Genomic DNA, 12626 nt, shown 5'->3' with positions numbered 1-12626 from the left:
GTGGATCTGGACTGAATTTAAAGACTGGTTAAACGAAACTGGAATTACAGAAGAAACCTGGATAAGAAGACTGTGTATATTTCAACGTTGTACACCTCCCAGAGCCCCTTGGGGATGGGGCGGTTCATAAATCGAAATAAATAAGTAAGTAAGTAAGTAAGTTTGGGTGCTGTGTGGTTTCCGGGCTGTATGGCCGTGTTCTAGCACCATTCTCTCCTGACGTTTCGCCTGCATCTGTGGCTGGCATCTTCAGAGGATCTGATGTTGGGAAAGCAAGTGGAGTATATATATATATCTGTTGGAGTGTCCAGGGTGGGTGGAGAAACATTGTCTGTGAGTAACAAAGAAGGCAACCAGGTCAATAGTTGAGGGCATCTGAATAGAAGTATGAGTAACAATGAAGACTATAGCCTGGGAGTGTCAATGGAGATAGCAAGGTCACTGGTGGGAGCATCTGAATAGAAGTATCCTGGCCTTTGTTTCTTTTGTCTATGGTCATCCTGTGTTGACCATAGACAAAAACACAGGATGACCATAGACAAAAGAAACAAAGGCCAGGATACTTCTATTCAGATGCTCCCACCAGTGACCTTGCTATCTCCATTGACACTCCCAGGCTATAGTCTTCATTGTTACCTGCACCCTATTCAGATGCCCTCACCCTGTATTGTTACCACTCATGACTAGGCCACCCTGGAACACTCCAACAGATATATATACTCCACTTGCTTTCCCAACATCAGATCCTCTGAAGATGCCAGCCACAGATGCAGGCGAAACGTCAGGAGAGAATGCTGCTAGAATTCTGACCATGTCCAGCTACAGCACCAAGTGATTCCGGCCGTGAAAGCCTTCGACAATACATTAAGTAAGTAAGATTAGAAAGAATGGACCTGCTGCTGCACATCTGAAGAAGAAAAGAGGGGGGAGAGGAGAAAAGGGGGTTAAAGGATATGGAGGATGAAATATAAAGATGTATAATAAATCTGTAACAATCCAAAATATCAATTAAAAATTCTTTTTTAAAAAGTACGTTACAGGAAGAAAGGGCACCAGACACCCCTTTTTAACTTCGCCGTTTCCCAGATCCTCGTTCGACAGCTTCACCACTGCGTCACACTGGCTCTGGTACCAAATGGTATTTGTTAAAGTGTTTTGTGGGGAAATGTCCTCATCCAGGTGTGGATTTGCAGAGCAGCCTAAAATACTTTGTATGTTCATGCTGGCTAAGCAAATCCCATCAAGCAGGTATCACGTTTTCTAAAAAGTTGCCCAGAGCCATATGCTGGGGGTAGGCTGGCAGAGTGGTGGTTTGGCTCAATACAGGAACCTGTACAAATGACCTGGAAGTAGGGGTGGGTAGCGTGGTGGCCAAGTTTGCAGATGATACCAAATTGTGTAGGGTGATGAGAACCACAAAGGATTGCGAAGAGCTCCAAGCGGACCTTGATAAATTAGGTGAGTAGGCTCAGAAATGGCAAATGCAGTTCAATGTAGCAAAATGTAAAGTGATGCACATAGGGGCAAAAAATCCAAATTTCACATACACGCTACAGGGGTCAGTGCTATCAGTCACAGACCAGGAAGGGGATTTAAGTCTTAGTTGATAGTTCCATGGGAATGTCAACTCAATGCATGGCAGCTAATGAAAAGGCAAAACTCTATGCTGGGGATCATTAGAAAAGGAATTGATAATAAAACTGCAAGATTGTCGTACCCTTATATAAACGGTGAAGTGCGACCACGCTTGGAGTACTGTGTCCAGTTCTGGTTGCCATCTCAAAAGGATATTGAGGAGATAGAAAAAGTGCAGAGAAGGGCAACAAGGATGATTGAGGGACTGGAGCACCTTCCCTATGAGGAGAGGCTGCAGCGTTTGGGACTCTTTAGTTTGGAGAGGAGGCGGCTGAGGGGGGGTATGATTGAAGTCTACAAAATTATGCATGGGGTGAAAATGTTGACAGAGAGACATTTTTCTCTCTTTCTCAATACTAGAACCAGGGGACATTCATTGAAAATGCTGGGGGGGAAGAATTAGGACTAATAAAGGAAACACTTCTTCACGCAACGTGTGATTGGTGTTTGGAATATGCTGCCACAGGAGGTGGTGATGGCCATTAACCTGGATAGCTTTAAAAGGGGCTTGGACAGATTTATGGAGGAGAAGTTGATTTATGGCTACCAATCTTGATCCTCTTTGATCTGAGATTGCAAATGCCTTAACAGACCAGGTGATCGGGAGCAACAGCCGCAGAAGGCCATTGCGTTCACATCCTACATGTGAGCTCCCAAAGGCACCTGGTGGGCCACTGCGAGTAGCAGAGAGCTGGACTAGATGGACTTTGGTCTGATCCAGCTGGCTTGTTCTTATGTTCTTAACCGCAGGACCCAGGCGGATTCCTTTTCACCCTCAGCTTGACTTCTTATAAATCCTCTTCAAGCTTCCACTGCGGTAGTGGGGATTCGAATCTGGATTTCCGAGATCCTAGTCTGACACTTTAACCCACAGGTGTAAACTCCCGACCCTCCAGATGTTAGGGACTACAGTTCCCATCATCCCCTGCCAGCATCATGCTTGTAGTCGCTGCTTGTAAGAGAGCATCTATTTAATTCTCCAAGACAGAAATGTTCATTTAATGTTTTCCCCCTCGTTTATTTAGTATATTTTTATCCTTGTCGTCCTACTAAGAAAAATGAGCCCTGTGGCACGAGCATGGTGAGCTGCAGTGCTCCACCATCCTCCATTACCTGTAGCCAAACTTGTTCATAGCAACAGAGACTTCTTATAAATCCTCTTCAAGCTTCCATTGTGGGAGTGGGGATTCGATTCTGGATTTCCGAGATCCTAGTCTGACACTTTAACCCACAGGTGTCAAACTCGCGGCCCTCCAGATGTTATGGACTACAATCCCCATCATCCCCTGCCAGCATCATGCTGGCGGGAGATGATGGGAATTGTAGTCTATAACATCTGGAGGGGCAATACCCTGTCTCTTTCCTCAAACAACCTGGCTCTCAAACGTGTATGCCAACTTAAATCCTTGCTATAATTTCTCCTAACTGCACCCAAAGATCACGAAGTGAGCTGCAGCCCATTCTAAAACGTTTTGGCCTGCAACACTGTCCCTGTGGAACAACCACCCAGAGAAGGAAGCTCACCTGGGCAAGCCTCAGGCTGCACTGTAAAGCAGGTGCTGCTTAGAAAGGCTTTTGAAGGAGGATGAAAATGGTTGTGGTGGGTTTTCCGGGCTGCATGGCCGTGGTCTGGTGGATCTTGTTCCTAAAGTTTCGCCTGCATCTGCAGCTGGCATCTTCAGAGGCGTATCACAGAAAGAAGTCTGTTACACCAGACCACGGCCACACAGCCTGGAAAACCCACCACGACTCTTTAGTTTGGAGAGGAGACGTCTGAGGGGGGATATGATTGAAGTCTATAAAATTATGCATGGGGTAGAAAATGTTGACAGAGAGAAATTTTTCTCTCTTTCTCTCAATACTAGAACCAGGGGGCATTCATTGAAAATGCTGGGGGGAAGAATTAGGACTAATAAAAGGAAACACTTCTTCACGCAACGTGTGATTGGGGTTTGGAATATGCTGCCACAGGAGGTGGTGATGGCCACTAACCTGGATAGCTTTAAAAGGGGCTTGGACAGCTTTATGGAGGAGAAGTGGATCTATGGCTACCAATCTTGATCCTCTTTGATCTGAGATTGCAAATGCCTTAGCAGACCAGGTGCTCGGGAGCAACAGCCGCAGAAGGCCATTGCTTTCACCTCCTGCACGTGAGCTCCCAAAGGCACCTGGTGGGCCACTGCGAGTAGCAGAGAGCTGGACTAGATGGACTCGGGTCTGATCCAGCTGGCTTGTTCTTATGTTCTAACCAGTTGAATCAGGCCATAAAAGCCTTCGACAATATGAGGATGAAATCATTACCTAAAGGTCATCTCGGAGGACTGTAGGAGGAGGCTAAGAATGACAGGCGGTTTGTTCATGGTTTTTGATTGCTCTTGAGCTGTGCCTGTTGTTGTACGTGACGTTTTGCACTTGCTTGAATTGAGGAAGAGGAGAGGGCCGGGACATAAAAAAATTGAACCAACAAATAAATAAATGTCAGTGACACTAAGGGGTTGCAGCACCGGAGGAGAATTAAATAGGCCACCGCCTCCCACTTTTCGGGAGTACGAGGAGAAAGAAGCCTCACCGGTCCGGTTGCTTGTAGTCGCTGCTTGTAAGAGAGCATCTATTTAATTCCCCAAGACAGAAATGTTCATTTAATGTTTTCCCCCTCGTTTATTTAGTATATTTTTATCCTTGTCGTCCTCCTAAGAAAAATGAGCCCTGTGGCACAAGCGTGGTAAGCTGCAGTGCTCCACCATCCTCCATTACCTGTAGCCAAACTTGTTCATCGCAACAGAGACGTGCTTTGGGCTCCAGGGGTCACAGGTATAAAGGTTGTGGTCGTTTTCAGGGATGAGATCCACGTCGTGGAGGAAAAGGCAGTTCCATTCTTCGTCCTTCAAGGCTTCCTTCACGCCCACGTTGAGCAGCTTCGCTCGGTTGAAAGTGGAGTTCCCGGCCTATGGGAGAGCAGTATTGATTTGACGTGTTTTGGCAATGGAGAGAGACACGTAGCATCCGAGAAGGGCCCCCGCGGAGCCAGGGTCAGCAATACCCCACAGAAACCACCTCAGGTTGCCCTTAAAATGTCATTTTAACTATCTTACTTCATTTATATCCCACTTTCCTCTCCAATAGGGAAACAACACAGCTAACATGCTTCTGATGAACTGGATTTGTTTCCCCTTCCTCCACATGAAGCCTACTGGGGGACGTTGGGTCAGTCACAGTTCTCTCAGAACTCTCTCATTATTATTATTATTATTATTATTATTATTATTATTATTATTATTATTATTATTATTATTATTATTATACACACACATAACAGCACAGCACAAGTGTCTGGAATTCATCTCTGAATATTGAGTCCTTCCCAAGGACCTAGGATATTAGAGGAATTTATTATTATTATTATTATTATTATTATTATTATTATTATTATTATTATTATTATTATTATACACACACATAACAGCACAGCACAAGTGTCTGGAATTCATCTCTGAATATCGAGTCCTTCCCAAGGACCTAGGATATTAGAGGAATTATTATTATTATTATTATTATTATTATTATTATTATTATTATTATTATTATTATTATTATTATTATTATTATTATTATACACACACATAACAGCACAGCACAAGTGTCTGGAATTCATCTCTGAATATCGAGTCCTTCCCAAGGACCTAGGATATTAGAGGAATTATTATTATTATTATTATTATTATTATTATTATTATTATTATTATTATTATTATTATTATTATTATTATTATTATTATTATTATTATTATTATTATTATTATTTAGATTTACAGGGCGCCTCACCCCCAAAGGGCTCGAGGCAGCTCACAATACAGCTGTTCCAATAACAGCACATAAAATACATAACTAAAACTAACCACATTAAAACAAATTTCCACAGCAGCAGTTTCTTAAAATTTAAATAACAAAGTTAAGAGCAAGCAAGATTAAAGACAGCTTAGCTCCACCTACCTCACAAGTGTTTGTTGTGGGGTGGGGAAGGGAAAAAAGGACTTTGTAAGCCACCTTGAGTCTCCTTATAGGAGAGAAAGGCGGGGTATAAATCCAAACCCCTCTTCTTCTCTTCATGTCCATTCTCACCCTCACAATCACCTTGTGAGGGAGGATAAACTAAGAGAACATGACTGGCCCAAGGTCACTCAGCAATCTTCCATGGCAGAGTGGAGATTCGAACCAGCAACCAGTCTCCCAGATACCAGTCTGACACTCTAGACTGCTACATCACACTACCTATTCACTGCTGAAGAAGAAGAAGAAGAAGAGTTTGGATTTATATCCCCCCTTTCTCTCCTGCAGGAGACTCAAAGGGGCTTACAATCTCACTACCCCTTCCCCTCACAACAAACACCCTGTGAAATAGGTGCGTGAAAAACTCGAAGCTGTGATTGGCAAAGGTCACCCAGCTGGCATGTGTGGGAGTGCACAGGCTAATCTGAATTCCCCAGATAAGCCTCCACAGCTCAGGCGGCAGAGCTGGGCATCAAACCTGGCTCCTCCAGATTAGATACACGAGCTCTTAACCTCCCTCACGCCACTGCTGCTCCTGAGTGTTAAAGCTGCACGTGTTGTGGGGAGGGGAGGGGAAGGGAAGGCGTTTGTAAGTCACCTTGAGACTCCTGAAGGCACGGAAAAGCGAGGTGTTAAAAACCAACCCTTCTCCATTGTAATTTAAAAATTAATTTTAACAATGTTTTATTTAAATTGTAAGCCACCTTGAGTTCCACAAGGGAGGAGGGTGGCTAATAAATTATAATAAAATAAATAAAAACCCAAGGGAAAGGCCAGGGAGAAGTTGGTTTAGGAGCTTCCCGGATTCCTAGAGCTACTTATAAGGGTCGGGACAAAAAAAGGAACACATCATATGTCCGCACAGGAACCCTCTACACTTGAGATTTTGCATGCTGATTTTGGCAGGACATCAGGCATAAGCGCACTAACTTACTGACTCACAAGCACAGAGGTTACGGGAAGGGAACAGTTATGCGCTCCCTCCCTACCACTGGGAACATTTGAAAACGCAGCATTTCCAATCAGAGAGAGGAAGCACACGTGTATGTGTGCCATTTCCAAAAGCTAGCGGTCACAAATAGGCAATCGGCAAAGCCAGCGCGTTTGGGTCCCTGCTCCGTTGCGTGCATCGATTTCAATGTGCATAAAGTCATGCGCGAACGGCACAACGTGTGCAAAGGACCCCACTGCTTAGTGGCAGGGTACGTCCTTTGCATGCAACAGTCTACAGCAGCGATTCCCAACCAGGGTTCCGTGGTACCCTGGGGTGCCGTGAGCATGTCCCAAGGGTGCTGCGGCAGCATGTGACCCCCCCTTCACTTTTGCGGTGTCTCCCGCAGGCACCTGCAAGGATATGGAGCTGGCCCAGGGGGCAGGGTCTGCCACAAGGTCAGCAGCCACTTCCCCCCCACTCCCACCCCCGTGCTTCCCTTCACCCTGGGAGGGGAAGGTGGGGGGTGGCAAGAAGGGAACTGGGAGGGGAAGGTGGGGGGAGGATGGCAGGGGTACCGTGACATATGAAGAGTGAGGTCAAGGGCACAGTGACATCAAAAAGGTTGGAAAACACTGGTCTACAGGTTGAATCTCAGGGCTGGGGGAGGCCTTGGAGACGCAGGCTCGGATCCAACAGAGCATTTCCACAGATGAAACACTTTCTACCTGCCCAGCATGGTTTTTTTTCACCTTCTCTCCCATTGTAGGAAATCAGAACATTTCACTGAATCTAAGACTAAGCCTGAATAAATCATGCTGGGCTCGATGCCCAACTCCACCTCTGCCTGTTTCATAAGCATATGGATTATTTGCATTGTTTTCCAATTCCTTAATCCTATTCCTCCTGCTTTATTGGGTAAAGAGGGCATCTGTGGGCTGAAGTCTAGCAGCTTAAGACTGATGCCAGAATATAAAATCCCTCATTCACAGGGGTAAAAACAAGGCCCCGAGGGGGTTATTTTACCTCACCCGTCAATTGAGATCATCCCATTTGTCGCTGACACGGCATCTGTTCATTCTGCTCTCAAATTCTCCATCTTAAAGTTGTTATTTAGACCCTATTTAGGTCTATTTTATTTCTTTTGCCACACTGCACTGACTTCTGCCATACCGAACTGAGCTTTTAGCAACCATCTCATGAGCAGAGTGATACTGAGAGTGGACGAACAGGCCAGGCGCGAGGCGCTGGATATTAGTGCCTTCGCTAACCCTCCTCACAACTCTATTATTATTTGTTGTGGTATGCAAAAAGCAGAGCTGTACGAGTTCTGGGCCGTCCCCTTCCACAAAACCTGCCAAGCAAGTAAAGACTGTTAAAAAGTATTGCTTTATCGGAGAGCCTTGCTCTCCTAGTTGTTGGTTTTTTTTAATGGTAATCTGCGTTGAGTCTCAGTCAGAAAGAAACGCTGTACGTGAAGTTAAATAAAATAGGATGGATGGTGTGCAGACACACACAGTTTTGAAGGGAAGAAAAGTGTGTTCTCCTCCTCCTTGGGATCCCTTGCTGAAATCAACAGTGAAAATGGCCTAGTTTGGGACATCGCAGCAACACAAAAGAAGAGGGCAGGGATATACACGGTCATTAACTATGAAGAATTTCAGGTCACTTTCTAAACCAAATGCACCAAAATAGCATTTGAAGAGAGAAACCGTTTGTGCTTCTAAGGCTACAAATGTTAGGCACCCTTACTTGGGAAGAATTCACCCCAAAGATCTGTGGGTCTCATTTCCTGGAGTCCCCATGGAAGAGAAAGGGGATGTTATGCTGATCTGGGCTTTCTCCAACCCACCCCTCCTTTGGCAGCATCCAAGAATGGGAGAAAAAACCCTCTTATTCATTTCCCAGGCTCCCACGACATCTCCCCACAATTACGCACTTGATGCACAACGTAGATCCCATATTGCAGCTGCTGGCGCTGGAGGAAAGGATGGAGATAGTACAGCAGGTGACGGAGGTGGGACTCCCGGTTGCGGTGCGGGATGACAATGGCAGTGCGGGAGCGCGACTCGCAGGCAGAAGGGCGGTATCGGCCCCCGTTGCTGACAGCCGGGTTCTTCTGCTGAATCTGCTCCAGCGTTGGCACTTGGCTGAAACTCACCGTCAAGGGGCCAACTGCGATCAGGCAGCGCAGCAAGACAGAGACAGAAAAAAAAATCGGAAAGACAGGCACAGATTCAGTCCATCGCATTTCATGCCGCCCGTCTTCTTCCAACAAGCTCCCCATTCTGCCCTCACAACAACCCAGTGAGGTAGGCAAGGCTAGAAAAGACCAACTGCCCCAGTCAGTCATTCAATAAGTTTCATCATCAGGTGGCTCTAAGGATAAGGGACATCCACACAAACGTTGGCAACTGGGCCTTGCCTCGCGGCATTTGCAGCTCACTAAGCAAGCTGCTGAATTGCAAGCCTGGGAGGACTCAATCAAGCTCCTTCGAACGTCTGCCTTACCAAGGCGGTCATCACAGAATGATTTTAAACTTTGATACTCCTGTCTGCCCTGTTGTAAGAAGAGACAACATCTCGCCAGTCATTTCAATGTTTTCATTGGGAGGGTTTTTAAGGACTTTACAGTGAACAAGTTGCTGGTCTACAAATATGATAAAAAAGAGATGGGGGAAAGAAACAGTGCTTCAATTTCTCAGTGGATGCAACGTTAACAACTCCACAAACAACAAACGCGCTGCATCAGCCGCTACTTTATCAATTGCGCTAAGCCCACATATAAAGTGCAATCCATAAAGTGCAACCAGTGAAAAGTGCAAACAACATCAGAGCCTAGACTCTTACAATACTACACATATCACATCACCCTACAACCGTGGTGGCGAACCTTTGGCACTCCAGATGTTATGGACTACAATTCCCATCAGCCCCTGCCAGCATGCCCAATTGGCCATGCTGGCAGGGGGGCTGATAGCAGTCCCTCTGGAGATATAAGGTCTCCTACTACTAACCTAACATAGTCAAGGTGACTAAGCGATGTCTTCTTCACTTGGTCCACAATAATGTAGATCCATTATAGGTACTTGGACGGGACCTCTTCTTTGAAGATAATCAATCACTTATCAATAGCTGCATATACTGCATTCCAGTAGAAGGGAAGGGAATGGATGTGAGGAAGTCACCTTGAGTAATTATCCCGATTAAGATTGAAGAATTGTAATCTGAAGAAGAATCTATCGAAAACGGTTACAGTAGCGCAACCCGTTTATTATTGGATATTCAATTGACAGACTTGGCTCAGACCGGTCCGCATTGCCATATAGACCTACTTCTATTGACTGGAATGCAGTATATGCAGCTATTGATAAGTGATTGATTATCTTCAAAGAAGAGGTCCCATCCAAGTACCTATACCAGGGGTAGGGAACCTGCGGCTCTCCAGATGTTCAGGAACTACAATTCCCATCAGCCTCTGTCAGCATGGCCAATTGGCCATGCTGGTAGAAAGCTGATAGGTGGATTCAGGCACAGCGGAAAACACAAATTCTATTTCTCTGAGGCGAACTATGGGACAGTGAAGAGACTTGTCGTTTAGTCACCTTGACTATGTTGTAGGGTGATGTGATAGTATTGTAAGAGTCTAGGCTCTGATGTTGTTTGCACTTTTCATTGGTTGCACTTTATGTATTGCACTTTATATGTGGGCTTAGCGCAACTGATAAAGTAGCGGCTGATGCAGCGCGTTTGTTGTTTGTGAAGGAAACAGTGCTCCCAGAGCCCCCTGTGCCCACCAAGGCCTGTCCCTCTCTATCGCCAACGATTGAGAGTTTGACTGACGAATGGAGGAACGTCGAAATGCTAGCAGAAGAGACCACAAACAACACGCATGCAGCCGACTGCCAGCCTCCGTGCAACCTTTATCCAGTTTGCCCTAACCTGGTGGACTCTGGATCATCTACCGCCAAGATCATAGACCACAACTCCACAACCTCAGAGCCTTTGCCGGATCTATCACCAGCGGACTGCTCTGAACCCCTGTGTCTTCCAACGTCCACTTACCCCGTCCCGTCCACCCATATCGTTCCTTCTCTCTCATTGGAAAATGATCCCCATCAAACTCCATCCACTCACTGGGACTTCGAATTAGACCTTAGCTCTGCAAATGTTCTGAGCAGTGACAACCTTTCCAAAACCCCTGAGAAATCATGGTTCAAGGAACGAACTGAATAAGTTTCATAACTTGAAGCTGGATCTTGCAGGTTTTAGTCCAGCCCTTCAGGCACACACCATACCAGCGGGGTCACTCAACCAATAGTAAAACAGTTGGCAAAACCCCAAACCTCCATTTATTTACTGAATTTCATTTATATTCTGCCCATTCTTGGCCACAGCCAGGCTCGCGGTGGCTTACGAACAGTGGAAGTACTACATGAAATATGAAATTAAAATATCAGAATCTAAAATACTATCCCTGGTGGCGATAAATATTACATCTGTTCAGTCTAAAATCCTCATTATCCAAATCACCAGAAGATGAACAGGGAGAGTGAGATGTAGATAGGAAAGGGCAGGGGGAGGACGGTTTGAATATATAACCGTCGGCGCTTGCAGGTATTCAATCCCTGTGGTCCAATTATAGTTGGTGGCAAGTTTTCGGGAGGCAGGAAGGATGGGAGAACAATAATGGACGCCCCCAACCAAAAGCCGGGCGGAACAGCCCTATTGTACAGACTGTGTAGAACTGAGTAAGATCCTGGTGTCAGGCGATAAGAGAATTTTACCAGGCTGGAGTCAGGGCCAAAGAAGAGAAGAGTTGAGTTTATATCCCCCCTTTCTCTCCTATAGGAGACTCAAAGGGGCTTACAGACTCCTTTCCGTTTTCCCCCTCACAACAAACACCCTGTGAGGTAGGTGGGGTTGAGAGAGCTCCGTAGAGCTGTGACTAGCCCAAGGTCACCCAGCTGGTGTGTGTTGGGAGTGTACAGGTTAATCTGAATTCCCCAGATAAGCCTTCACAGCTCAGGTGGCAGGGAATCAAACCTGGTTCCTCCAGATTAGAGTACACCTGCTCTTAACCACTACACCTCTGCTGCTCCTGATTCTGGTTGAGGCCAACCTAATGTCCTTAGCGACTCTACATTCCCAATCCTTACGGATCCAACGTACAAAAGCCAGCAACCTGGGCAAGTGTTTTTATCTAATAGCTTATATGGGGGCCTCGTCTTGCCAAAGGGACTTTGGAGGAAGCCTAGATGCACACAGGTATTTAAAGCAGAATTTCAAGGAAATTAGAAAGCGATATCCAAGGGCAAAGAAGATAAATGGTTGCCCAAGTACAGGACAAAGGTTGTCCAGAGCTGGAACAATTTCACGAGCACTGAGAGAAGACCCCTACTAGTAATACAACTTTAAGGCCAAATTAGAACAATCCAGGGGTTGAAACATCTGCTTTTAAAGAGATAGTGATGTTTTTAGGTGCCGCAACCTTGAATTGGTTCCTGGTACAGCCAAGGCTGCCAAAAGAGGGGGGGGGGGGTTTAAACCAAAAAGGGTTAAGGGGAACCTTGCAGCAAGACAGGCTTGTAGCCCATAAAACTGCCTCATACAGACTCATTCAGCTCGGCATCGCTAGCTCCGACTGGCAGCCATTTTCTCACCAATGCCAGCAAATGTCTTGCATAACCCCCAAGCTGAGATTCTCTGAACTGAAGATACCAAAAATGGAACTTGGGATCTTCTACGTGCAAAGCGAGTGCTCTGCCGCTCAGCCACAGATCCACAATAAAGTTCACTAGTGGCTCAGCCATCAATCACTCCACAGCTGCCTTAGCATTGTAGTTTCGTACCATCATCTTCGTACCCAACCAAGGGCCTTCTCCTGAGAGCCAGTGGAGTTAAGACCGGGTGTCACGGATTGCACTTAGTTGACTGAGATGCATTCCTAGCTCAATGTAATGGTTACAAAATATATGTGCAGTGATTGTATCCCGCTGATAAGAGATGCATT

At 45.8% G+C, this 12626-nt stretch overlaps 1 protein-coding gene across 1 annotated transcript in view; it reads right to left on the bottom strand.

Moving 5' to 3' along the window:
• B4GALT3 (beta-1,4-galactosyltransferase 3) overlaps window positions 1-12626 on the bottom strand; it is a 40396-nt gene that overhangs the window by 10845 nt on the left and 16925 nt on the right. The window contains exons 3-4 of the mRNA XM_048511580.1: window positions 8553-8788; window positions 4390-4580 (exon numbers count right to left, since the gene is read on the bottom strand). Of these exons, the coding sequence (XP_048367537.1) occupies window positions 4390-4580; window positions 8553-8788 (427 nt within the window). The remainder of the gene's footprint in view (window positions 1-4389; window positions 4581-8552; window positions 8789-12626) is intronic.

This window comes from Sphaerodactylus townsendi, linkage group LG01, assembly GCF_021028975.2.
Source record: "Sphaerodactylus townsendi isolate TG3544 linkage group LG01, MPM_Stown_v2.3, whole genome shotgun sequence".
Taxonomy (NCBI): Eukaryota; Metazoa; Chordata; class Lepidosauria; order Squamata; family Sphaerodactylidae; genus Sphaerodactylus; species Sphaerodactylus townsendi.
Note: the sequence above shows the minus strand (reverse complement) of the source record. Positions and strands in the feature narration are given on the sequence as shown.